This window comes from Fringilla coelebs (assembly GCF_963513975.1).
Source record: "Fringilla coelebs genome assembly, chromosome: 4".
NCBI classification, from domain to species: Eukaryota; Metazoa; Chordata; class Aves; order Passeriformes; family Fringillidae; genus Fringilla; species Fringilla coelebs.
Genome location: NC_140032.1, coordinates 54,942,634 through 54,969,219, shown reverse-complemented (window position 1 = coordinate 54,969,219; position 26,586 = coordinate 54,942,634). Strand labels below are relative to the sequence as shown.

At 42.9% G+C, this 26,586-nt stretch overlaps 1 protein-coding gene across 13 annotated transcripts in view; it reads left to right on the top strand.

Annotated features, from left to right (window-relative positions):
- ADGRL3 (adhesion G protein-coupled receptor L3) overlaps window positions 1-26,586 on the top strand; it is a gene marked incomplete at its 3' end in the record, with an annotated part of 313,409 nt that overhangs the window by 159,867 nt on the left and 126,956 nt on the right. For all 13 annotated transcript variants that reach the window (XM_084204550.1, XM_084204553.1, XM_084204547.1 and 10 more), the window contains one exon: window positions 13,250-13,330. In XM_084204550.1, coding sequence (XP_084060676.1) covers window positions 13,250-13,330 — 81 coding nt within the window. The remainder of the gene's footprint in view (window positions 1-13,249; window positions 13,331-26,586) is intronic.

Genomic DNA, 26,586 nt, shown 5'->3' with positions numbered 1-26,586 from the left:
TTGTTGAGCTCAGGTATGGTTTATCCAGAGTCTCTGTGATCACAGGATTTTCAGTTCTGTTGAAAATATAAAAGCCATCTTGCATTTTTAAGTGGAAAGAGAAGCTTTAAAGTATGGGTCCTGAAGACTTTGAGGCACAGCAAAGAAAAGCCTAAACCTGTAATATTTATTATTTCTTGTGGGTTTTATTTTCCTTTGGTTTAGAAGTTCTAGGATGTAATCGCAGATTTAGGGCTGCTGCTCCTGACTTGTACATGCCTGAGACTGAACGTGAAATGTCTTCCCAGCGCTGACTTTTGAGGAATGTCATTTCAAACATCTGAAAAATGAGGATTTTTCACAGGTGGTTTTTTTTCTTAGCTGTCCTGGGTGCTCTAAGCTTGTTCCAGTCATTTGTAACCTTTGTAATCAGCTTGACTGGGTACCTGGGGACAACCTGCAGCCCTGCTCATCCATCTTATGAAGCAGATAGTGTAGGCATTTGCCCTCAATCCACTGCACAGATACTTTGTTGCTCTCCACTTTTTCTTTCTTCTTTTGTTCCCACACCTTAATGAAAATCTTTCAGTGTTTTCTAAACCTCTGCTTATCCTGAGCAGAAAGCCGCCTTTGTGTCAAATAACAGGCAACTTTCAGTCTGGCTTCTCATCTTTATGAGACTAATTGGAGATTTTTGTCTGGCGTCTTGCAAAGGAAAAGCTTTCAGAGGACTTGCTCCCTGACCACAGGGATACAGGATTGGATGCCAAGGTCTCCAACCAGCTGTGAAGGTGTTCATGTCCTTTTTGTGGATGCATCAGGGTATATAACAACAGCATGATTCCTCAAATTCAGTAACTTGGGAAGGAAACCCCATCTCTAATTAGGACATCCCTGAAGGGAAAGCACAGTGAGAGCTTGAACTCCTGCACAAAGAAGTCACCTGTGCCAAGGAGCTTTAAGACACTTTGGAATGGCAGACTGGCATAGGGAGCAGCACAGCCACCTTCATCCGTGTCATTCTCCATCCACAGGGGCTGTGGAAGGGAGGTGAACTTTTGGCTGAGGCTTGCCCAGTGTTCAGCTGGCTTGCTTGAGGACTTACAGCTAGATTTAGGAAGCTGAATTTATACTGTTCTGAAGGTGTCACTGCCATGGTGGGGTCACAAGTACTTCCACACTGGAAATTTTCTTTCTTTATTTCTTCTTTTTCTTTCCTTAAGCAGATTATGCCATGGTGGGGTCACAAGTACTTCCACACTGGAAATTTTCTCTCTTTTATTTCTTCTTTTTCTTTTCTTTAAGCAGATTATGCTGCATAAGAATCCCTCTGCAGCAAGTGGGCTAGTTTGTAATGCAAGTTACTGAAAACAAAATATTCTTTTATCAGATGCTTGTGTGCACACAGTTCTTGCTGTAGCAGTCACCGAGCCATTCGACCAATGTTACTTGAAACTATCATGTCAATCAGAGCTGGAATGGTTGGTATTACTGTGACTACATTCAATCCCAAGGTGCCAAGCCAGAAATCACACCTCCCTCTGAGTGTCCCCAAAGCCACTGAGTGCTGTTATATATAGTGCTACAAAAGAAGGATTGAGCAGGGTTGCTCTATCCTTCCTCTGATCCAGGTAAAAAAAGCATGTATCCATCCTGGGCTCCTAAACAATGAGGTGGTCATTACTGGGCTTCAGTGTGAAGCTAATTCTGTAGAAGTTAGAATCCCACATAGGTCAGATACCTAATCAGAAATATGGGAGTTCTTCCTTTCTTGCTTGCATCATAAGAGGTTGAAGAAAGAGCTTCTTGTCCCTGATAAGAGGCCAGTTTGTCCAGATAATTGAAGCTTGGATTTGCCAGTTCTTCAGTCAAGAGATTGTTTAAGAAACCTAAATGCAAAGTTAAAGGTTAGCCTGTTAGAGGAAGTTTAGCTTGAAGTGGTGGTCAGGGCCAGTATATATGAATATGTAAATCTGTACGTTCATTAAAGCAACTAAAGGGTTGTAGTCTAAAGGGAAGAAAATATTTCTCTTACATTGAGATTGGGTGATTGTGTTTCAGAGGTGATGGAATCTATGACTAAGGAGAATTTGAATGCTGTCTGTTGTAAAGGAAAATGCTCCAAACTAAAGCTGTCTATTAAGTTTATAGCAGCGTATTTTACTGCAAAGAACAGGACCCTGAAGCAGAACAAGCTAAAAAAGTTTTCAACTGGGCTGAAGCACACAGCCTTTTGGGAGTACTTTTCAGACTCTGTGGTCTCATTTTCACTCATGCTGTATGTTTCCTGTAGTCTTTTGGGGGGTCTGACAGGCGCATCAGAAGTGATGTAGTGTAACAGCCTCTTCCCCTGCACGTATGCAGCTAGATCCTTAGGATCAGGAAATTTGGCAGTGCCTCGGGACCCTTGCCCCAGTGCTGGCAGACAGAGCAGTGCCCCAGCAGACCTGTCTGCTGCCCTTGCAGAAGGCAGACATCCAGCATGATTCATACAGGGCGAGGGAGGCTCAGGCGAGAATTCATTTGTATTATTCAAGGAGTACCAATCAGGAGCTTATTGTTCTAGGCAGTGTGCAAACTTATAATCCAAACTGTCATCCAAAGGCCTACAGTAACATCATGGGAACTAAGATAAGAATAATCCTGAGACATGCTTGAAGTGCCTTAAGGAATGCAGGTCCCAAGTACAGAATATCTGATGCTAAAAAATTATATTTGACCTTGTATGAAACATCTGGTCTGTAGATGTTGGCTGTATGAACCTGTGTTCTGTGCACAGTTATTCATAAGTCTGTGAACTGGAGCAGTTTCTGACCCATTTCAAACTTCTTATTCCCTGGCCATGAGGAAATAAATAAGTATAGAATGACAGCATGAAGGGAACAGACAGTAAAATCTTCCGTGTCATTCCTGACTTTGTCAAGCAATGAAAAGGGGCACAATGAAGTTTAAAAAGTCCATAGTTGGCTTTTCTAGAAGTAAAATTCATAAGCTACAGACTTCAAATCTCTTTGAATCTATAAACCAGTAATTCTGCTTCAGAAGTCTTAAAAAAAAAAGTAAATTGGCCACATCGAGCATGGGTTTCTTCAAATGGGTAAAGAGGAAAAATGAACATCACAATGTTTTGATACTTAGCTCAAAAAACTGGAGAAAGCCCCTGTAAGCAAAGCAGCAGTCACCAAGTTATAAAACTGTGTTACATGCAAGGGTGAAAAGAGTGCAGAAACAGCAAAGCACCAAATTGTCTTTGCTAAGCACTTTGGGCTGCTTGGCGTTGCTTCACTTTAGAGGACTGGAGATTTCTGGAGTTCCCAACCGAGGTGATAGGAAGAGATGCTCTTTTACTGACTGTGACAGGAGCATGGTTAAATCTTTGCTGTAAAGTGGTAAGAGTGCTCCCAGGATTTGGCCATCAAAAATTGTATTCAGAATTGTCACTGATGCAGAAAGGTTACAGATGTATTCACAGCCAGGGACAAGGTTTAAAAATGCTTTGATTTCATTTTATTTGGGCTGGGAAAGGGAAAAATTATTTCTAATGATTATTATTATTAAAAAAAAAAACAACAAACCAGTAAGGCTTTCTTCAGATGGCTGATCCAGCAGTTTGCCTGTTATTGGCATTGGAGATAAACTCAGGCCTATAAGCTCAGCTTCCTGTGCTGCTCATGTCTGCACCCAAACTGTATTGACTCTGTCCTCAGGGGCAGTCAGGAAGTCCATATGCAGTTTCTATATATGTGAATTAGGGAAGCTGTTGTTTTCAGACCCTGTGTCTGTGTTCAATGGGGAGATGCAAGAGACTTCTGAGACCTTCCTCTTGCTCTCACAGGTTTCTTCATCCAGCTAGGTTAATGCTGAATAGTGCAGCAAAAGCAGACGATCTCCCCTCTTCTCCCCCTTTCTGTGACATTGAACTGAAAACATGGATTCTTTAGGAGGCTTTTGATTGAGAGAGAAAACATGAAAACAGAGAGGAAGTCTGTCAGAGCTGGATCAATTTGCCCAAACAGCTCAGTTTTTCAGCTGACAGCATTTTAGCACTCAGAGGGGAGTTGTCAAAATCTCTCTACAGGCAGTCATGTCCTTCATGCTGAGAAATACCTTATATTATCTTGAAAGATAAGAAAGAAGAAAAGAAAATAAAAGAAGAAAAAGAAGGAAAGACAAGATGGCTTAGATTCCTGTTCTTTTAGGTCACGGAGCATAATACCCACTCTTGTTTCATTTCTTCATCAAATCATGTCGTGTTAATCTCATTTGCTGCTTGATCACTCCCTTTGAGATGGAGTCTGTCCCCTCTTGCAGTGTCCCACTGCATCACTGCTGAGGCTTGGAAGCAGCAGGAATGCAGAGCCAGGCAGGCAGCACTGCCTGTCCCTGGGCTCCTGATGCAGATCAAAAGAAGTGATTAATGCAGTTAGGGTGCACTGACCCACAGGGAAAGCAGATTACTCATCTTTGCACTTCCTTAATGAGAGCAGTTGATTAAAAATACCTGTAATGAAGAAGATGCTTTTATGCTTTATTGTCTGACAGCCCTTTCTGGGCTGCAGTCACAGCCAGGAATAGTCGCAGAAACCCATGGGAGGTAAGATTTAAGGTTTGCATGGTGTGTTGGCCACATTGCAGTGGAAGATGGAGCTGATGAAGCTGGACAGGAGGATGCAGACTGAGACGCAGGGAATCAGGCTGTGATGAAATGGGGGCTCACAGCAGAAGTACAGGCAGTACCAGGGGGTACCATGTGGAAATGGAGAGATATGAAGTTTGGAAAATAAAGACAAAATTGGAGGGGACATCTGCTGTAGGCTATCACAAATGGAGGCAGGGGAGAGTGACAAATTCTTGGACCACATCACACAGTATCTGAAACCACGAGACACTTCAATTACTGTCTCCAGGCTGGTGACTCACAGATCTACCTGTCTGCTCTGGACACATCTCCTACCTCATAATCCAGCATCTCAGCTGATTTCTCTGACAAACCCCCTGGATGCTTTGCCACTGAAATTTAAGCTCAGCATGGCAAGAGCTACTGCCTGATTTTTTCTTCTCCCCCACTGCTCCCCTCTCTGCATGAACAAGAGTGGCATAAGTAAGAGAATGACAGGGCTGTGTCCCAAGCTCTGCCTGTGAGGAGCTGTGTGCTGTAACGCATTTGGCTTTCATTAAACCCCTTGACCTGGAGTTGCTCTTTAAATTATGCTGGCAGGTGAATTTAAAGCTGTCTGAAAGGCAGTGAAGGAAGGCTGCAATTGGTGGGAGTCTCCCTGGGGCAAGGAGAGAGTCTGGTGTGGGAGTGGAGGGGCTGTCCAGATACAATGCCACTACTGTTCCCAGGTGTGGCTTTATGTTATGGTTAAACTGATAGCTGTCCCCATCCCACCCCTGGCTCTTTTATTCTTGCCCTTCCCTTTGCTTCAGATCTGGCATTGCTGCCACAGCAGCCTGAATTGGTTCTGCTCATTGAGCCAGTGGAAAGCGAGTAATTATTGTTTTCAGTGGGGCATTTTCCATCAGATCAGCTCTACCTCGCTCTGTGCTTGCCTTAATTGCCAGATCTGCTCCAAGAGAGGAGGTGGGAATGCCTGGCCATGTCACAGGGGAGAGCAGAGTGCTGTGAAATGGTTCACTCTAACACGAGGCTGCAGCCTTGATTAAGAGCTGCACCCAGCTAAAAGAGATGGGGGAAAAAAAAGAAATAGTCAGCAATATTCCTTCCCCTGAAAGAAAGGGAAAACTAAAGCAAAATCTTCTGATTATGGGATCTGCTGCTCAGCATCTGATAGTGTGAGGTGGACAGCCCCAAGGAGATACCTTTCTAAGCAGTATAAGGAATGATTTTGCCTCTGCAGGAGATAGACTGGATGGCTTTGGTTGGGTTTTCTCTAAACTTCTCCATCCCGTGTCATTTCAGGCAGAACAGGTTGGGCTTGACCCACTGAGGAAGTTGGGGACATCCCGTTTGACTTTTGGGGCAAGAACAGAGTAAGGACAGCAGGAGCTGGCACAGAGCTCTTCATATCAGATTCAATCTCTTAGAGGTGGCTAAAAAAATCCCGCTGAGTTTTGCTTTATTTAGCCATTGCTAAACCTGCTCTGGGTGGTTTGTGACCAATATTTGTCATCTGCTCCAAGGCTCTGAGGACGGCATTGCTCCAAATCCCTCTCTTTCCTCTGCACCAAAATCCTCCTCCTCCTCCTCTCCCATGTTTTTCAGTACAGGTGGCTGATAAATCGTATTTCATAGCACAGTGAGCACATCTGGGAGGGGAGGAAAAATTCAACATGTCATGTTTCTTTAGCCTGCTGGGCAAGCCTGTGGGGAGACGAGCTCAAAAAATGTGCAGCCCTGGAGGTCAGGTCCCTGCTCTGGGCACTTGGGAAAGCCAGGCCTGGATGCAGCCTTCCTGCACGTGCTGCCATATGGTGGGGGGACAGGGAAGACAGGAGATCTTTAACACAGTTTCATTATCATGGCACGTGTGAAATATTGCCCAGGTTTTTTAGTTCTTCTTCCTTCCCAGTCTTTCTACCAGGCTCTCGTACCACAGCATAGATTTTGGGATGCAGAGCATCACTGGAGCCGAGATGCTGCTACATCAAATGTTTTGAAGTCCTTAACAGAAGGATGAGGTTCATCTAAATACAAATTATGATGATCACACATCAAAATGAGGAATCTTGGTGTGACTTTAGGAAGCTCATTCACCTTGGACTTCAGCTGGAACATGAGTTTCTAAATACTCCTTGGAAAATACACATCTGCCACTAGTGAAAAGCTTCCAGTTGTTTTACCTGCTATAGTACTCAGGTTTTAGCTTATTCCTTTGGCATTATTTTTATCCTTATTTTCTCCTGTAGCTCAAACCAAGCCTTGGTGCTCTCAAGTGATGGCTGCCACATGAGGGACGGCTTGGTCATCAAAAAGGGTCACTTTGATGTCCTTCCTCTCATGGTTAGAGCTGTTTGTTGTGACAAATTAAAAACAGGAGTAATGCTGCCTCAGAAAAGTCTAGGCCAACCTCTGCTTAGGCAGGCGTGCTGCCAGATGCTGCTTTTGGATTTGCATTTTCTCTAAAGCATGAGATGCATGCGTGACAGGGACTTAGCCAAACATCTCCCCAGTTTACCCCTTTCCCCACATTCTTCTCTGAACTTTCTTCCTTGCATCCAAGGTCTGCTTTGCATTTGTCATCTGCCTTGACTGAGCCTGGAGTTTGCTTTAGCACTGGGAAACTCAGCCACGGCCCAGTGAGGCTGCTGGTGTCGGTACCCTCTGTTTTCAGCAGGCAGATGTGACAGGAACCAGCTGTCCCTCGTGGAAACCACGCTGCAGGTCCCCTGCTCCGTCCTGCTGCAGCGCCTTTGAGCTTGCAATAGTTCCTGGTATGAAATAGGAGAGGCAAAATGGCAAGGGAGCAGAGATAATGTAGCCAGAGAGTTCCTCCTGGAAAAGAGGGTTTTCTTCTATCAGAAGCAGGCACAGCTTCGAGGGAAGCACAGGGAAATGACCGTGGGAGCGAGGGAAGAAGAGGGAGAGCGTGAGTTGCTGCTACCCTAAGGAGTTAAAAGGGCATTGAGAGATGAAAGAGAGATGTACAGATGAAAGAGAGGGACTCCATAAAAGGCCATGAATAAATGAAGCAGTGGACAGAATCTGTGCTAACTCTGACACGTCTGAGGAAGAGAATGGCTTTATAAAAGCTTTATTTAAAAAGAAGGCTTTTAATGCAAAATGGAAAAGGGTGGGCAGTGAGGGAATGGTGTTTTGTAAATGAAAGGCAGACAAAAAGGCTGCCAGGAGAAGTCTGAATATATGCAGAGTAATAGGTCTGAATTAAATTTGTTTAATGGCACGTCAAAAGAGTTTGTTAACAAGCCCACCAGCTTTTTAATTTCTCTTTTCACATGTTTTTATATATGCCTACATATTATGGGATTCAAAAAGAGGGGAGAAAAAAGGACAAGAAAAAAATTAACTAGTTTTGCAAATGAAAGAGGATGAGAGTGATGATCCTAGGAAGCTGCACTCCAACAAAGTGTATGTAATCTTTTGCTAGATAATAAATTGGATTTTTTTAAAAATCATGTTAAAATTTGCAGAATTCCATAAATGTTCCCAAAAAGTAACGTTCTATTTTATAGAACAGATCATCGCAGACAAACTAGACTGCTTTTAAAAACTATTATTTTCAGTTACATGGGAAAAAAAAAAAGCCACAGCATGTAAAGAGTATTTTATTTGTAGAGATATTAGTAAAATTGTCATTATGTTTCCCAAGACTTTTCCTCAGAATATGTATTTTGCATATCTAGTATGTGTCCATCCTATTATTATTAAAAAAAAAAGTAAAAATATGTGACGAACTGACACCAAAGGCTCAGGAATGGATGTGTGGTTTCATGGGTATTACCTAATTAATGATCCAAGCAAATGGACTTACAGATGAGGGATTAAGTCCATGGAGGTGCCTGCATGCAGAGATGCAGACAAGAGGGGGTGCAGGAGAGGCAGTACCTGGGAACATGGGTCATCAGAGATAGCAGCACGAAATTAAATTAAATCCTCTGCATGAAATGCTGACTGGGTTGTCTAAAAAAGGATCTTGGGAACTGGTGAACCTGTGGAAGACAAAAGAATGCTAAAATAGGCTGGAAAATGGGTGGAAGTCTGAGTAATCTGACATGACAGCAAAAAAATGTGTTGCAGTGATCGCCTCTGGATAAGGACAGCAAAGAAAAGGGACTCTCATCCCTGGAGAACAAAGAGTATGAAGGATGTTTGTTTAAAAAAATATATCTCCTGGTGGCTTCTCACTGCTGCTGCTGGATCTGAGTCAGGTGTGGGCAGGAATTCAGGGGCACAACTGTCCATACCCACCATGGGCACTGAGCAAAGGAGCAGCAGGGAAAAGGGTGAGCCATTCTTTCAGGTGATTGTGGTTGTCTCAACGGCATCACCAGGGCTTTAAGAGACGAATCATCAAATGTTTTAAAAAGCCTTTTAGCCTGGTAAATATTGGTGGTTTTTTCCTTTGCTTTTGGGGGTTTGAATCTTTCAGTCTTATGTTTTCTATTCATGTTTTCTCATTGATAGTGCACAAATCTCAGGTAGAAATCGAGCAGGGCCAGGCAGAAAAGTTTCCCAAGTGCATGCATGACAGTATGCATTGTACTCTAGAAAAATTGGATGTCACCAGCGCTGGAAATTTCCTCCCCAAGATCAGGAGGAAGGCCTTCCCTCTCAGGCGCTACAGACAGTGGGTACACTTCCAAAAAGGATCAAGGTGGTTTTAATAGATACACACATGAGACTTCTTTGTTGCTGCTTTTCTTGGTTAGCCCATGCATTTGCAGATTTTTTCTGTGGTTCTATATCATTGCATCTGTAGATGACTAAATCACTTAAGGGCAGATTTTTGAAGATGTGTGGATGTTTATTTTCTGTCTGTGAGCATCCAGATCCCTTTTTTTAAAAAACAGTAAAGAAAAAAAAATCCCTTAGGCCAAGCTATTATGTTTCCCTCAGTCTTCACAAAACATTATCTTTGTTCTTCTAAGTTATTGGCTTTTTAAAATGCGTTGTATCTCTCATGTGTCAGACCCAAAAATAATGGCCAGGCAAGCACTTTTTCTAATTCACAAACATCTTTCTCATTTCCTTTACCTGAGGAAGGTCTGTCACCAAATAGACTTTCAAGGTCATATCCATATTGTTGCTCCCAAAATTGTTCCTACCAAACATGAGGGTTTTTTTCACGTTGTCACAGCACATGCAGGTGGTGTGGCTGCTGTGAAGACTGCTGGTGTGTGGCTACCTGTGCCACACCTGTGTTTGCCCTCTCTCACCTGAGATGGTGTTGATATTTAGGCAGTGTTGGCCACACCTGCATCCCTGTGTTGTGGTGCAAGAAAAGCAGGTCAGGGATGATCCACAGCTGTCTTCCAGCATTAGCCCTCGCAGGGAGCCATGGGCACAGGCCCCTCCAGGCAAGAGGGATAAAGGAAATAGAACACAACCTGAGCTGCTAGGTGCAAAATTGGCCACTTCATCAAACATTACTTTGATGAATACATTTGGTTGCTGTTTACTTTTTTACCTGGGAGCTGGCTGCAGAAAGAGCAGCTGGGTATAGGCAGGGTGGGATTGGGAGAAGGCCATGCAAGCTGTTCTGATACAAGGAATGCTCAACTTCCCATCAGCAACAGAGACATCTTGACCTTTGGTATTTTGTCAGAAGTCTTCTTTCTTTTTCCTGCACCACTGGCAGCTCAGACTCAACGTGCAGAGAAAGCAGCTGAAGGACTGGAGAGATGGGTGTGGAGTGTTGGAGTGTTTCTGCTTTTTATTTATTTTTTTTTAGGGCTCTCACATCCATTTTTTAAAATGCTTTTCTACAGCAACTGGAACTGAAGAGAGGGAGTCCTTCATTCCTAGGGCTGGGGCTTGCAGTAAGCATCTGAAACTGCCCAACTCACTCCACAGGGACTGGGAGTCAGCCTCACTTGGGAAAGCTCATTCTGTCAGTCTTTGAGATCAGCTTGAGCTGTACCAGTCATATCCATCTCAAAATCTTTCATAGGTACATTGGATAAAATTCTGGTTTTTGACTGAGTGAGTGGCAGCACTTTTAATGCCATTAAAGCCAAGAAGACCATGTGCTTGTGCACCAGCCCCGCTGCCAGGTCTTGCTTCAGACACTTCCCCTTGCCTCCCTTCCCTCAGCTGTCTCACAGGTCACCTCTGGCAATAATGGTACAACCAAAGCAAAAATGTGATTCTGTTGATTAAAATGATTCATAAGGTAACAGTGGAGACCCTTTTGTTTCTCCAGTTTGAACACTCTGATGACTCTGAAGAACAAGTGAGCTGACATTCATGCCCAGAAAATGAATTACAACAATTGTTTGCATTGCTTTTTTTGGAAAAGGAATATTAAAATCCAAAGTTTGATTTATTAGCATTGTGAGGAGTGTGCAGTGTAGCAAAAGTCTGGGGTTTTTTAGTAGTACATAGTAGTAGCTGTAGTAACAGAAGTCTGATTTTTTTTTTTTTTTTGGAAGTACTGTTTTGCATCAGCAACAAACAGATAAAAGCTTTCTGCAACTTGTTTCATTTATCACTAGAGAGCATTTGATGCTACAGCTTCCTCCATATAAAGTAAAAGCCTTAATAAAGCAATAATAAGCTTCCATAGTTATTACTCAATTGTAATGAATGTCTAAACAAACTCACAGATGTTTTTTAGTCTTTCATGTAATGTTGGTGTATCTTATTTATTCCAGCCCAGTCCTTTAAGGCTCCAGAATCATTCTCTTTTTTTGGTTTGCTCCCAGGAACTCCAGGTGATTTTAAAAAAAACCCAACTAAACAAAAACAAACAAACAAAAAAAAAAAAAAAAACAAAAAAAAAAAAAAAAAAAAAACAAAAAAAAACAAACAAAAAAAAAATTGCAGGTGTCAGCAGTGTGCCCAGAGCAAGTTCAGCAAAGGGCCATAATGATGATAAAGGGATTGAAGCATCTCTTCATGGGGATGGGCTGAAAAGCTGTGAGTATCCAGCCTGGACCAGATCATCCAAGGGATCTTACTGATGTGTATAAGTGCATGATGACAGGGAATAAAAAAGATGGAGCCAGGCTCTTCTTACAGGCAGATAATGGAAAAGCTTTTCTGTTTTTTTCTTTTCCTATGAGGGTGGCAAGGCACTGGTAAAGATTGCCCAGAGAGATTGTGGAGTCTCCATCCTTAGAGATATTGGAAATCAGATTGGACACTTGCTATGGGCTCTTGCTGCCCTTGAGCTGGGCTAGGTGATTTCCAGAGTTTCCTGCCAAGCTCAGCTGTTTTACATTTCAGTGGCATCTTTGATGCAGCAAATGAGGAGACTGTTCTGTGTTATAAGGGCGCTGATCATCCTGCACGTTGAGCAGCTCGGAGTGAGAGAAGACTGTCTGCTTGTTTCTGCTGCAGAACCGAGCAGCTATTAAATGATGACTTTTACTCACTAATGACATCAAATGGGTTTTTAACATGTAAATGAGAAGAGGAAAGCAGAGTGACTTGTTGTTTGCTATGGGTTCGCCTGAAGCAAATTTCCCATGTTAAAGCACTTAAAAGCAAATACAGAATTTATGATGTGTCGGTAGATTTTAAACCTGAATTATGTCCAGTTGTTGTAATGGCTAATAATGCAAATTATCTGAGTCATCCTCAGTGTCAAGCAGTAAATATAACCTGCACATTCAGACACACTCCTTTTTTTTTTTTCTCTCTCCCCTTTCTCATTAATATTTTATCTCCCTGAAGAGATGTTTTCAACATATTATGTGCACCAGCATACTGTGCTTGTGGTATTCCTGGATGTCATTACAAAGAAGCCTGAAGACTGTGCTGCTGCTCCTCTGCCTGTGACGCTAGCTTGGAAATTGCTTGGAGCAACAACAGCAAGTGTCAACAGGGAGCTGTATTAATTATTTGGAATGTGTCTCTTAAGAGGAATCAACCGCTTTTATTGCAGAACGAATATTACTTGAAATGGGAAGGTTACTCTAACTGTTATCATAATCTATGTGTCATTAACTTTCCATGTTTAGAAGAAGAGATTAACAGCCCTGTAAATTGGTACAGTAAATAGATGAATTATAAAAAAATGTTTTTATTATAAATAGAAGTTTTTTGATATAGTTGCCTCCAAATTGCTGGAGAAGGATTGAGTCTTTAGCAACTGAGAAACTGCATGATGTTGTTGGGAACCAAAAAAATCTTCCACTCATGTGAAAGCAATGCTGAGCTCTGAAAAAGGATATGTGTGTCTCCTGCAGGTGGGACAAACAGGTGGGATTGTGCTTCATACCATGCTTCCTTCAAAAATGGCTGTGACATAGGAACACTTTTTTCCCTCCTAAAGTGAGATTATCAGATTGAATGGGCTTGTGTGAAATTGGGTTCTCTTCCATAGTGTATATATATATAGAGAGAGAACACGTTTCAAGAGAACATGGTGTAAAGTATATGTAGTAGTGGTAAAGCAGGTGTAACTAAAGTTCACCAGGATACCCCTGGCTGCAAGGGAGAAGTGAGAGATGGAAGTGGTTTCAGCGTGTCACCAGGTACCTCCACAAATGGAAGTTCATTGTGAGAGACACACAGAACAAAATACTTGCGAAGCTGTTTTGAATCCAAATGCTGTGTATTTGACTGTAGCCCTGATAGATCTGTGTAGGAAACAGCAGAACTAAACCACTTATTTGTCCACAGGGCAGGCTCACCACGGGCAGGTTTCCTACATTGCCCCACCGATCCACCTGGATTCGGATCTGGAGAGACCGCCATCCAAGGGTGAGTCAGTGGGACAGTCTCCATTCCCTTGCATTCCAAACCAGCCACAGCCATGGGTGGATATCACTCACTTGCTCACTGAGCCTCCATGGCCAAGCTGTCACCCTCCATCCAAGGGCACTCTAGAGAGCAAATTAATTCCTGCAGGAGGCATGTATGTAGGATGACTGTGTCCCATTACATAGCTTTGAACATCCCATCACTTCACAGGGTGGTTTGCTCTCCCCACTAGTTCACTCCTGCAGGGACCAGGTACACCTTAGGTCCTGCCCACTGTCTTGCACCTTTCCTTCCTAATGGTGGTGCAGAGGCAGAATGCACAAGGGCAGATTTCCACTGCCCTTCGGGTGAGTAAAGGTTGTACAGTGGTTCAAGCCTGGATTCAGTCCTCGTTGCTGTTGCTTGAGGGATTTTTTTTCTAGACCTGGTGAGGAGATATTCATTACAGAGGATGAATTAAATTTTAGGTGGCCTGGTTGTCCTTGGGAGCGATGCTAGTAGCCAATATGTACAGAGTAAGTCCAGAACAGCCCTGCTGAGACAGGTACCTGGCTTCAATGGTGCAAATAAAGCAATATGAATGCAAGCCCTTGATTTCTCTGCCCCATTTGGAGGATCATTCCCTAGTGCTGAGCCCCCAGTGTATGCCCCTGAGGCCTGGGGAAATGAGGTTGTCCCCAAAGCAAGCATATGTGGTGGTGCAGACTTCTTACACCTCCCTTTGCTCCTTTTGGTTAGGCTGCTCAGTGTTCAGATATGTTATCAAAGTAAATAGCTTGTTCTTCTTGGAATAAATAATAGCAAAGCAAAACTTAGACAGGTTTATGAAGGGATTTCTTGGTCAACTGCAACTGGATATTAACATCAAACCCAGGGAATGTTGTGGAGGAAGAGAAGGGGAGGAAGAGAACAGCCAAAGTGTAATAGCATGGAGATATTCTATACCTTAGGTTTGGGTTTTTTCCCTTTTTCCCCACTCCTCAAAGGGTGATACAGTGGCAGAAAGAGTACCAAATCGACCTGTGTGGTGATTGTCACCATTCTGCCACAGCACTGTAAGGCTGTTGGTGTGTGTTTGTGTCTGCACATGTTTCCCTAACTGCTCTTAATCGAAAAATGCAAGGTGGAACCATGTGCTAGGTGGTGTGAGGATGCCAGATTCACAGTTCTCTCTCCAAATCTGGTCTTGCCATGAGTCAGGCTGGTTGTGCACAATCTCCTGGCAGTCCACAACCTCCATTCAGCTTTAAGTGAAGTACCCTGGGATCTGACTTGTGTGTTTGAGATCGTCAGCTTCTTCTAAGTCATTTGAAAACCTCCAGTTCTGTGGTAAAATTTACTGCTGTGCTTTTATGGCAGAGCACTCTGGTGAGGCAGAGACAGTTATGACTTGTAGGACCTACTTGCTCTAGTCTGTCATTGAGGTCATGAATCAGAGCTTACTTAGAATAGGTCAGTGTAAATCCTCACCTTGGCATCTGAACAGACTGTAGAATATTGAAGGATGCTGGAGCAGTAGCAGGACAGAGAACCTGTGTCTTGCTTTCTCCAAGCTGAAAGAGCTAAAGACTAACACAACTCTTCAGTGATCTCTTCTTCATGAGGGCAGAGCTACCTCCACAAGATAAATGGCAGTGCCACCAGGAGCAGGGCAAAGCGGGTCAGGCAGAACAGTTGCAGTGCTTGCAGAGAGGCTAAAATGGAGTTTATCCAACATAAACTGCTACACTGACAGCTTTCACCAGGGTCTGCACCCTCTGGTTGGGAGATTTTAAAGAAGGAGCTGCTCATGGTGGAAGAACTGATATTACTGCTGCTGTGTGCTGGTAAAAGGACTTGAATACTCTTGTGTAACTTAATAGGAGAGGGCCAGAGAGAAAGCCAGCTCTGGAGGCATCAATCTATTAGCTGGTGACTAGGGGCTGTTGAAAACATAGTAATTGGCACTGTCTCCTGGGGGAAGAGCAAGGCTTTCCTCTGGCCCTGGGATGTGGGTTGTGTAGCTCTGCTGCTTCATTTCTAGTCTCAGCATCCAAAATCCATTAGAGTATTGTGATGATATTTTTTTTCCCCCTAAGTTTATTAGCCTCATAATTCCTTTTTGTTTGTCTGCTTTTTCTGACACCTTAGGACACGTTTGGGTCACGTTCCAAGCTTCATCCACAAGAGCAGTTTTAAACAAAGGGGTGAAAAACACCTGTCCTTAAGCTTGTGTTCCTCCACATTTCCTGTAGCTGTATCTCTAAAACCAGAGCAGCATTATGACAGTCAGCATAAACCATTAATGCTTCTGGCTACTCCTTTGATGCTCTTCATTTCCCCTCCGTGCTTACCCTTGCATTAAGCTGAGCACCTGGTGCAGGCCAGCTTTGCACTCAGAGTGGCAAAAAGAAGCAGCCACCATACGGTTTTAATTGTAATAAATGGAAGTAGAACCTGGGTAGGATGCTTTAAGAGAAGCATCTTTTCTTCCTGTATTGTCAAAAAAAGATACAGCTTTACTGCTCCTGTGGGTCTATGCAATTGCAATTCTCAGCTGACAGATTTATTTGTAACTGCCTCTTCCTTTTCCTTTTTAAAAATTTTATCACTGGTGACATTTACACACATTGTTTATGCATGCAGGGGATTTTTACCTGCCTTTCAGAGTCCTGATGGTGGTGGTGAATAGAGTATAAACTGCAGTAGTTTACTAGTACATTAGTGTCACTGTGCATTACAGGGTAATTACTCTGAGCCACTGCTCTGTGCAGCCACCCAGTAATGACACTGTACATCACTGAATAGAAATGAAGCCTTGAATCAGCATTTTTCATCAAGACACCTCTTAGTCCCCACCTGCTTTTTAATTTGAGACTGTTGTAAAATTAGTTCCGTGTATGAAGCACTGTTAACTACCATTTTTACACCTCCTTTCAATCCAACAATTTGGATGTGACTACATGATTTTTATGCAAGTGTTTACACCTTCTTTGTACAGAATAATTCCAGGCACAGCTGAGACCTTAGGTTGTGGTATCACAGACTGAAGATTAAACCCATGTTTAAAAATGGTTACTGACAATAGCAAGGAGTTTCACAGATGAGAGTCACACTGATACTCTGGCTTAGAAAGGGATTTTATAGAGTTATCATATATAGCAATAAATTAAATTAAATGTTTATTTAATTTTAAATTAAATTCTCAAATTCTGGCAGGTACTAAAACACAGTAAAGAAGTGAATTAAACGCACCAAATATGTGCACTAAAACAACTTATGAAGCTGTGTAGAAGCAGATTTAACCTATATGTGGAATCATACTGGACTTGAAATGTATGCCTGGCATTTAAAGCTAGGCAGCCTGAGAAACTCACCTGCCCTGTTGAGCTGATGTTTTGTTAAGGTTTCCTTCTAAGCTGAAGTCCAGAGAGCAGTTATCTTGGAGATTGATGTGCTTGAAGTCAGTACATTTCCTGAACACTAACTGATAAGCAAAACTTTGGACTGGTCCCCAGTTCTAGAAATAAATAGCAAATGAAGGAGGCACAGGAAGTTCTTACCCTTCTGTGCAGATTCCTCTAGCCAGGGAGGTTGTTATGGCACCGTGTTAAGGCACTGTGGGAGGTTTTCCTCTAAACCTCAGTTATCAGGTTCATATTCCATAAACAAAGAATCTGGCCCTAGTCCTTAGCACATCAGGGAGCCAGAGGTTTTGCTAAGTTTGCACCTTTCTTTTCCATCTTAGTAGGAGATGTCCCTTTGTGCTTTCTTTCTTCTGAACCTGGATCCATTCTGCCATTTTTTTTCCCATTTGCAGTTTTTGTGGGAGAACCTTTCCTGAACAGCAGAAGCAGAGTGAAATCCTATAACCAAAAATAGAGTAGGCTTTTTGTAAGTGTGCATTCTGGGTCTTATTTGTTTTTTCCCTCCCTAAGGTCCCGAGAGGGTCGATGGCTTTGCAGATGATGTAGGAGGATCTGACAGCTGGGCTTATTGCACAGCCCCAGTGCTCCTTCCCAGGTCCAGAGAAAGGGGAGCGCTGGGCAGCGAGTCCCAGTGGCACTCCTTGCCTTAATTCAAGCTGACACATGGGGTCACTTCTCCTGTGCTCACCAGGCCCTGAGACACCAGCTTGCCTGCCTCTCCCTCCCCTGGTCCAGCACTGAGAGAAGTGTTGTCCAGGACTGCCTGCTGTGAGCCAATGCTGGCCAGGCACCTTCTGTTTCCAGGCTTTTTCATTTTCTGCTGGAGTCCCCCTGGGGAAGGCATTCTCTCAGCTCAGGAGTCCTTTACAGTGTCCCTCTGCTTTTACTCATCCTGCTCCTTCTGAGTTAGCAATATGTTTCCAGCTTCTGAAGGCATTATTATTGTCCTTACGTCATTCAGGTGGAAGAGTCCAGGGGAGAGGCTAACTTGATGTCTTTAAGCCAAGAAGGGATCATGCAGAGAGGGAATGCTATTTGGGGTCTCCTGTGCTCAGGACACTCATTCCCTTTTCCCTATGCAGTTCTGGGGTGCCGTAGTGTCCTGCTCTTTCTTGGTCATGTACTTTGCTTTTGCTCAGCCTTTTTTGCAAGGAGGACATCTTCCCCTTTGTGGCTGCCCAGAGCCCACTAGAGCATCCCCCTCATTCCAACATAGGGTGTGAGTGCTCCTTGCAGGAAGCCAGCACCGTCCTGTTATCCCATGTGGCATTTAGGAAAGCAGTGTGTAAGAGGCATGCAGGTAACTGGTGTTGCACCAGTTGGGTGGAAGGGAGGTGACTGTCACCACACCTGCACCATCTGTGGAAAGGTTTTGCAATGACTACAAGCCTCATGTGTGCTGTGAATTCGCAGCTGCCTTGTTGCAAAGTCTGTTCTTGAATCTGTCTGCAGAGATTTGTTTGTTGTGTTCCTTCGCTGTTTGTTTGCTTTTCAGTTGCCTTCTGGTTTTTGGGGTTTTCCTTCCCCCCTTGTGATAGGCAGCCTCATTCAAGGCTTGTTATCCATCTTCAAATGGGTCAGCATTGCAATGTGGTGGGTTTTGGGCAGGGTGATAAATGTGGATGCAGGATGATACAGGAATCTACTGCCAGATGTGGAGCTTGTTTTGGTCCTGAAAATGGTGGAGGGAGGGATGAGCTCTGATACAATGCTTTTCTCAGTTTTATGCAGAGCTCTCTGAAAATCTCCCATTGTGGCTCAGGTCTGTACTGTGATGTCCACCTTTCTGGGCTACACTGGTGTTCCTAGGGCAGGCAGCTGCTTTGGACATGAGCCATGCTCCATAGTTATTAATTTGTCATTAGGTGGTATCATGTATGGGGCTAACAAGTATCACAACCAGAGCTCCTGGGAATCTTGCAGCCAGCCTGTACTTCTCCTGTTTGCTTGTTGCCATCAGTGAGGTCCCACCTTACATCCTGCAGCTCTCCACAGTCAGAAAGAGTTAATTGCACGCTGCTCACTGTTTGGGTTTTCACTGTGGTGCTGAACTGTTGCTCTGATTTCTCTGGAATGTGTGTTTTCACCGCACAGGAGCACCTTGGGGCATTGCTGTTTATTTATAAGATAACAGCATTTGCTCTAGCAGAAAGCTGGAGCTAGCAAAGTCTCTCAAAGAGGAGTGCCAACTCCTGTGTGCTGGTGGAAACAAATTCTTACACAAAGTATTTACACTTGAAAATATTTAAGGATTTTGGGGAAGGGGGGAAGAACACTGAGTGATATTTAACACCTTTTCCATTATTCCTAGTCATCTGAAAAAAAAATTTAAAAGGGCACTTTTTAAGAAGCTGCTTTTTACCAGCTAGCCACTGTCTTGTAAAGGAGTATTGCTATGGAGATCAGCCTGAACTGTGATTTAAAGATGCCTCGAAATGTTACTCTTTGTAGGCTACTTGAAGCCACTGTATGACCTGATTAAGCTCAAAATGGATGTGAGAAACAGAGCTCACTCTTTGAGATTTTTTAAAAGTTTTATAAGGGATAAAAAGAGACAAACAGGAGCACTGGGGTGTTTTTGGTGATGGGGAAAAAAAACACACCATTAGCTTAGAACAATGGTCTCTAGACACTGTAACATTACAGGGGGTGCATGCATATTCATAAGAGTATATGCATATTCAGATATTCCTGTGAGTTTTGGTGTTCCTTGAATTCTTTTGCTTGGTTTTAACCTTTGACTTGTCTGCATGCCATCCTTCAGATTATATCAATGTATTTTATTTCTTCTCGTGGCTCCATCCTGTTGTTTTTGCACTCCCTGAAGAGTCGGTAAATTGTTCTCATGGTGTTCTGGTTTTTGTCACTGTTATCTTATCATAAGATAGTCCACAAATGTGAGGAACCACCTAATTATCCTACAACTTTCTCTGAGTTAGTTACATGAATAAAAGGATTTTAGCATCGCATGTCACTATTTTAATATTATGCTACATCCTAAGATATATTTATCAAGCTACCATTCATATGAGCTATACGGTGCATACATAAACTGACAGATTGCACTGTACCAAAAAGCAGTAAAAGGAAATTTAAATTGTACCATATCAAAATCTTTGTGTTTAATAACGACATGCAAAAGCTAATACATACATGCAAAAGCCAATACTACATTGTCATTTATAACAATGGACATGGACACGCACCCAGGAGATTCTTTTGACAGTGGCTTTTGTTTTCTGCTGCGCTGGGTTTTGCCACTCGCCATCAGTGGTGGAAGTTTTCACCCACCTGACAGTGGTAACAGCTGGAAAGTAGAGTCAGCTATGGTGGTGCACCCTCAAGCATCACTAATCTAAAGTGAATGTCCTATTACCAGCTTGGAAAAAAAGCTGTTGAACCAGTTCAATGTGAAGAGTGTAGTGCTGCATACAGCATCAGATCCTTTCTCAAACTTTTTTTTTCCTTTTCTGCCAGACTAATTTTTGGCTACACTTCTCTTCCTGAAATATTTATAGGGCAAATAACTGTTTTAAATGAGCAGATGGGGGAGACATAAGACAAGCTGTTAAATTAATAAACATGTGTGGTGCTTTATCAGTAAGGGAGCCCATTTTGGCATTTCTTCTGGATGATTTGTATGGCCTATCACCATTGCACCTGGTGCAGGGACAAGAAATGGGCACTTAATAACCAAACAATGTGCAAACTCCTTCCATTATAACTTCATTATGTCAGATATAATCGTCTATAACTAGATGTCAAATACATAATTTATGTCCAGCTCCCCTGTGGAATAGTGGGCATGTGAATGAATGGTCCCATTAATGGGAAGGAGCTTTTACTGTAACTTTTCCCCTCCTGGTACATGGTCCATTTTGTCATCTGGTATTAATTCTGAATCATTTCAGGGCTGCAGAAAAATGCCTGTTATATTTGTATTTGTGTAATGGGAGAGGATGGCAAATAAATCATATGAGAGATCAAATTTCAGGTTCACTGATTTCCTAAGCCACATGCCTGTGTGAAAGAGACTAGGATCGGTCTGTAGTGCTGTGATTGAGAGGCATAACTGGCCTTCATTTTACACATCCAGAGATGTTAGAAAGGCACATGATGTGAGGTAGCACTTCCTGTGGGAGCCCTCTGCCACAAGGAGCTCAGCCCCTGGAAAGCCAGGATTTGCCACTGCAGCCATGCTGTTGGCATCCTTTGCTGTGTGTTGTGTCATCTCTTGCACTGTGTCATGTGGGGCCTCTCTAGAGAAGGGCTCCATGACATAACTGAATTGTGTCATCATCTCCTGGAAGGATGGAGGCTGTGAAACCCTGTTTTATCTAGAGGATTCTTCTGGAAACATATGGGTGTGTTGGAGTGGGACACAGGATCCCAGTTGTTCAGTGGAGGGCTTGTGCATATTCACAAATAGGTACAAATTCAAAGGATCATGTTGGCAAAATTGCCTACTATACATTTTTATTATTAATGTTCTAATATGTGATACTGTTATAGTGTATAATATAATGTAGTAGTATAATATATAGTATAATGTATAGTGTATAATATAATGTAGTTATAATGTACAGTGTATAATGTTCAGGGGTCTGAAGTAGCTCTCCTATGAAAGCAGGCCAAGAGTTGGCGTTGTTTGTTCAGCATGGAGAAGGGGAGGCCCCAAGAAAACCTTCCAGCACCTTCAGGGGTTCTACAAGAAAGAAGGGGACTAACATTTTATCACAGCTTGTTGCAATAGGACAAGGGATTATGGCTTTAAACTGAAAGAGATATTAGAAACAAATTCTTTATTGTGAGTGTAGTGGGGCACTGGCACAGGTTGCCCCAAGAAGCTCTGAATGCACCATCCCTGGAACTGTTCAAGACAGGTTGGATGGGGCTCTGAGCAGCCTGGTCTAGTGGAAGGTGTCCCTGCCCATGGCAGGAGGGTTGGAACCAGGTGGTCCTTAAGGTCCCTTCCGACCCAAACTATTCTGAGTCTGTGATTTTCTGTTGCTGTTATTTTTCACTATGTGGATGATGTATTCACAGAAAGCAAATCACCTTTACAAAAGAAATGCTAAAAATGTAAAAAATGTTCTAGTTAATGACAAGTTAAGAACAGCAATTCCTAAAGACCTGGGCTATCCAGTGGTGTAGTCTGTCTTGCAGTAAAATGCAGAAATATAGTTTCCCATGTTCTTGTAGAAGTTCATTGGCAGTGCTGTAGAAAGGCAGGCAGATGATTTCCCATACAAGCAAATCATGTTAGGCTCAGACATACTACTCTTGACAGCATTGAGTCAGAGAGTTTTGTGTTTATTTGATGGCTCTTCAGCTGTGCAGTGAGATTTTCTGTAGGTAAGCAGGTTTGATTTTTTTACAGCGCTTGGCTCTTGGAGTCATCTTTGGCTGAATAAGGTATTATTGGAAATGAGAGATTTCCACCAGAGACAGTGATCTGATGTTTTATAAAATGTCTGGATTTCGAGCCTTTTTTGGCCCCTGGATTTCCTCAAGGTGGATTGTTGAATTTTGATTCTTTTCTTTGCGTCTTGTTTGTTGCAGGGAATCCTAGTGATGTGATATAATTCACTCAGAGGGAAAGTTATACCTGTGACTTGTGTACCTCACTCTTGAAAAGTGCTTTTGGAAATCCCAGCCTTAATAAATGCTTACTAAATACTGATTTACTGATTATGGAACACCATGCTAAGATTGTAACTTGGCTCCCTCATAAGAGTCCTCATATTTTATGATTTTCAGCCAAGTAAATTTGGCTTGAAAACTGAGTGTTTGCTCAGAAGAGAAGGACTGTTATCCTCTGGTTCCAAATGGTTTGTTGCTGCCTTCAGAGTGGCTTGATGTAGTTTGTTCTCCTTGAAAGCTCACAAGAAGCAGTATTTGAAAGATCTTACTGCATGTAAGAGCAGATACTGAGGTTGATTAGCTCTATTATAAGGGTTAGAGGCCCAGCATGTGTGGGGGTGCAGCAGCCGTGGGGCTCTTGGCCAAGGAGCTTTCAGGGATGGAGAAAAACAGCTGGACTTGGGGCAAGAAGGAGACTTTGCCCTTACCCAGCCAGTGATGCTGGGGTTTTTGCAGATAGGTACAGGGAAAGGCTTATAGATTAATCATGCTAATTAGGAGTAATTCACTGCAGCTGTTTGTTTTGTTGTTGGTTTTTTTGATTTTTTTTTTCCCCCCAAGAAAATTGTTTGGGCTTTATTCTTTAGAAAATGACCACGACTATGGATGCACTCATGGCAGTCTCCCCTTTAGATTTTCTCAAAGTCCTGGGTTCATGTTTATCTCATTATGAGCACTGCTTTCCACAGATGAGTGTGTGTGTGACTGTATTATGCCCACAAATTTACTAGCAGACATGAGGCAAAATAACACTGTTACTGAGTAAACAATTACATTTCATTTTCAGGAATAAAAGGGAATGTGTGCCCATAAATCTTCTTCTAAATAATCTGTGTTGGAGAGTAAAAAGAAGATGAGGTTTCTAAATTCATGAAGGCCCTTCACAGTGGAAGCCTGTGTGCCACTGAAGTGGAACAAGCTTATTTATATTTTATTGTGCTTCTAGATCAAGCTGTATTATTATGGGCTGCATTCCCCTGACATTATAGCTGTTGCTAAGGAAGAGGTACATTATGTTAATATTTTGTGACCATAACTATGCAGGCTGGGTTATGTACATTGAAGAAGTTGGGGTGAGGGGAGAAGTTAATGCACCATTTTGATTAGAGCCTCTTCAGATTGTTGCTCACATTTAGAAGCAAAAACTAAGCTTGAATTTGAGAATAATTCACACAGAAAATGGGAGAAAACCAAACAATTGAAACAATTTGTTCACTGAACTTTAAAATTGCTCAGCAGTTGGAATCTGGAACCAGTACTGCTAAGAGGGAATCTGGCAGAAGCAAGCTGAATGCTCTAACCAAACACGCACAGTGAAGAATTTCACAGCTTCCTCACGCCTTAATGTGTTTGGATCATGTAAACAGAACATTCATCCTTAATTCCTATTTCCTGACCATTTCCAATGCTGGTGTCTATTATGTGATTTTGGTACTTTCTCATTCATTTAGCCTGATTCACTCAGAGCCTGCAGTGTGGCCAGCACCGTACACCAAATAAAGTGGCAAATGGTCCATTAGCTCCAGTGTAGGGAGTCAGAGAAAAGGCCAGAGTCCTGGGCAGGATACCCATGTCCATGCTGGTTATTTTAACAAATACACCCTACAGACTGTATTGATAAGGATTATGAAAATGTTTACACAACAAGTAAAATAAACAAGGAAGGATCTTGGCATTTCTCCTAAAGGAACGTTCTGAACCGAGTTTCCCCTTTCAAAACTGTTTTCTCATTAATGCTGCTGCCAAGGCATGAAGCAGCCACAGAGGAGGACTGGATGGGTAGGAGCTCGCCTCAGTTCTGCTGTGCCTTGCACCTGGCTGATGGAGCCAGGACAGTGTCCTCAGGAGCATTCTCAGGGTTATCATGGTCATAGCACCTGAAAATAGAGAATACCTGCCTTGTACTACTGCCTCACACTTTCAAACAGTCAGTGCAACAGAGCTGGGTTCCCACCTGGATCAGGTGGGTGAGGTTTATCCCCTGCTAATCTCATCTCCTAAATCCAGGGGTGCTGAGCACACAAGTCCACCCAGCTCAGATCAGTCCTCTTTGCCAGGGCTACAGCAAGCAGGGGTCCTCCAGTAGGGCAGGGAAACCCATTGCTGACTTGCCAGCACCCCAACTCTGTTTGTGCTTTCTAACATCAGCTTCAGCCTCTGACCCTGCTATGATGAGCACAGCAGCCTTTCCTCCCTTATCCTCACTGTCCTTTTTGCTCAAACCTTGCACAGTGTGATTTTGTGACCCTCAACAAGGCTTTAGGGAAGTTAATATTACCTTTTCCTAGCTAAGGTTGCAATAATTTATGTTAGACCTTGTTGCATGCACCTGATCATAAAATTCCTTCTGGAAGCTAAGGTGGCCTGGAAAGTGTCTCTTGGGCAAATTAAACAGTCTGAGACAAGAGCAGGATGGAGGGGTGAGAGGGAATGCAGTACTCAGTCCTGAGAGTCAGTGTGTGCTTCGTGCTGGAAGTGTGTGTTGTGAAGAAGAAAATGGGAGGAATAAAGAGTAGCAGGGTCTGTGCAGAGAGAATGGACATGGAGAGCTTGTTGGGCAAGCTGCTTGGCTTAGAGTAGAGGAAGGCAAGATGGGATGGAAAAAATGGGGGAGGGGAGGGATTTGAAGAAGGTTTTTATGTATAGAAAAATTTTAAATCCTTTAGCTTTAGACAATTGAGACTTTCACTGCCTCCAGCAACTATGCACAGACTAATCACCATAACATTTATATTCCTGCTTTCCTACTCCAGGCACCTATTTCTATCTGCTTTCTTCTTTCCAGCTTTTGCTCTGAGCTGCTGCAATTTAACAGCAAAAATCCAGATATTTCCTTCATTATCATTAACTACTCCTACCATGTCCTCCTAGAGCAGTAATAGCAGTAATATAGAGCTCAGCCTAAATGTCAAGAGCAGCTCAGTGTGCTCATCCATTTCTGGAATGTGTTGAAGTCTCCTTATCCTGGCTACCCAAATCTTCAGCTCCTGTCCCTTTCAGATTGGTGTGGCTGTGCCTGCTGGCTCCTGAGGCCGTGGGGTGGGATATTAAAAGTCCATGTTCTCCCCATAATCCCCCCATGGTTTTAAAAAGTGTCCCCTTAGAGCCTAAGGTTTGTGCTTATTTTCACAGGACGTTGCTCCTCACATTGTGTTTGGTTAAATCACCACGCCTTGGTGTAGATATTTTGCATGTAAGCTGACAGGGTTGACATTGTGAGTATTTTGCAATCATTTGTTTAATTAGCTGAAGCTCTCTGGGGAGAAGGATATGAAATGGCATGCTCCCAAAGTCTAATTTAAATCTGTTTTGCTTTTTTTTAATTCATTTTTTTTGATGGAGGGCTTGTAATGCAAAGCATAAAAAAAGGTACAAGTGAATGGAAAGCAAGAAAAGCCCTTCTATTGATGGGCAGTGCCTCAGCAACAAAATCGTGCAAATACAGAAAGGAAATTGGATTGAGTAAAATGACCTACAAGAGGAAAAAATGGAATTAAGTCTGTGCAGCTGTCTTGTCTTTTTTTTTTTTTTTAACCTGTACTTCCTCTCTGTTTTCTTTTAGTGCAATGCTTAATTAAGCTTCTCCTTTGTTTGGAGGTTAATTCCTTTTCTAATCTACAGCTATTTGTACGAAGGTGTTCATTACTGGAGCGAACAAAGGCTGGAGACAGGAGAGTGGCAGGGAAGTGGGAAGAGATTTTTTTTTTTTTTTTTTTTGCTCACAGCAAAATCTCGAGGCCCTGCTTTCATGTGCAGGACTCCTGTGTCAATTCTCCTCTGCTTGCTGTGAAATGGTTCCTGGGGGCAGCTGAAGGTTCTGCTGCAGCACCAGGGCTGTGCTGTCCTGTCTGCTCACTTAGTGCACTTAATTAGAGACCTTTGTGCTGAGGCAGACCCTCAGACTCTTACCTGTCTGTCTGTCTTGCTTGTTGTGCTCGCCCAGACAAATGGAAGTGACCATAAGAGCAAGAGCTAAAACAGCTTTTAGAGGAATAAAGTCTGTGATTCCTAAAGGAATGACAGAATGCCCCAATAATTAAAGCAGGATCCCTCTTACTTGGGTAGTCCTGTTAGGAGCAATGTGGCCAGTCCCATCTCCAGGCATTGCTCTGCCCACAAAGTCCTCCACCTTCCTGTGGCATGGTTTTAACAAAGGACTGCTCCTTCCAAACAGTGGGGAAGGCTGGGCATGGCCTGGGAGCCAGT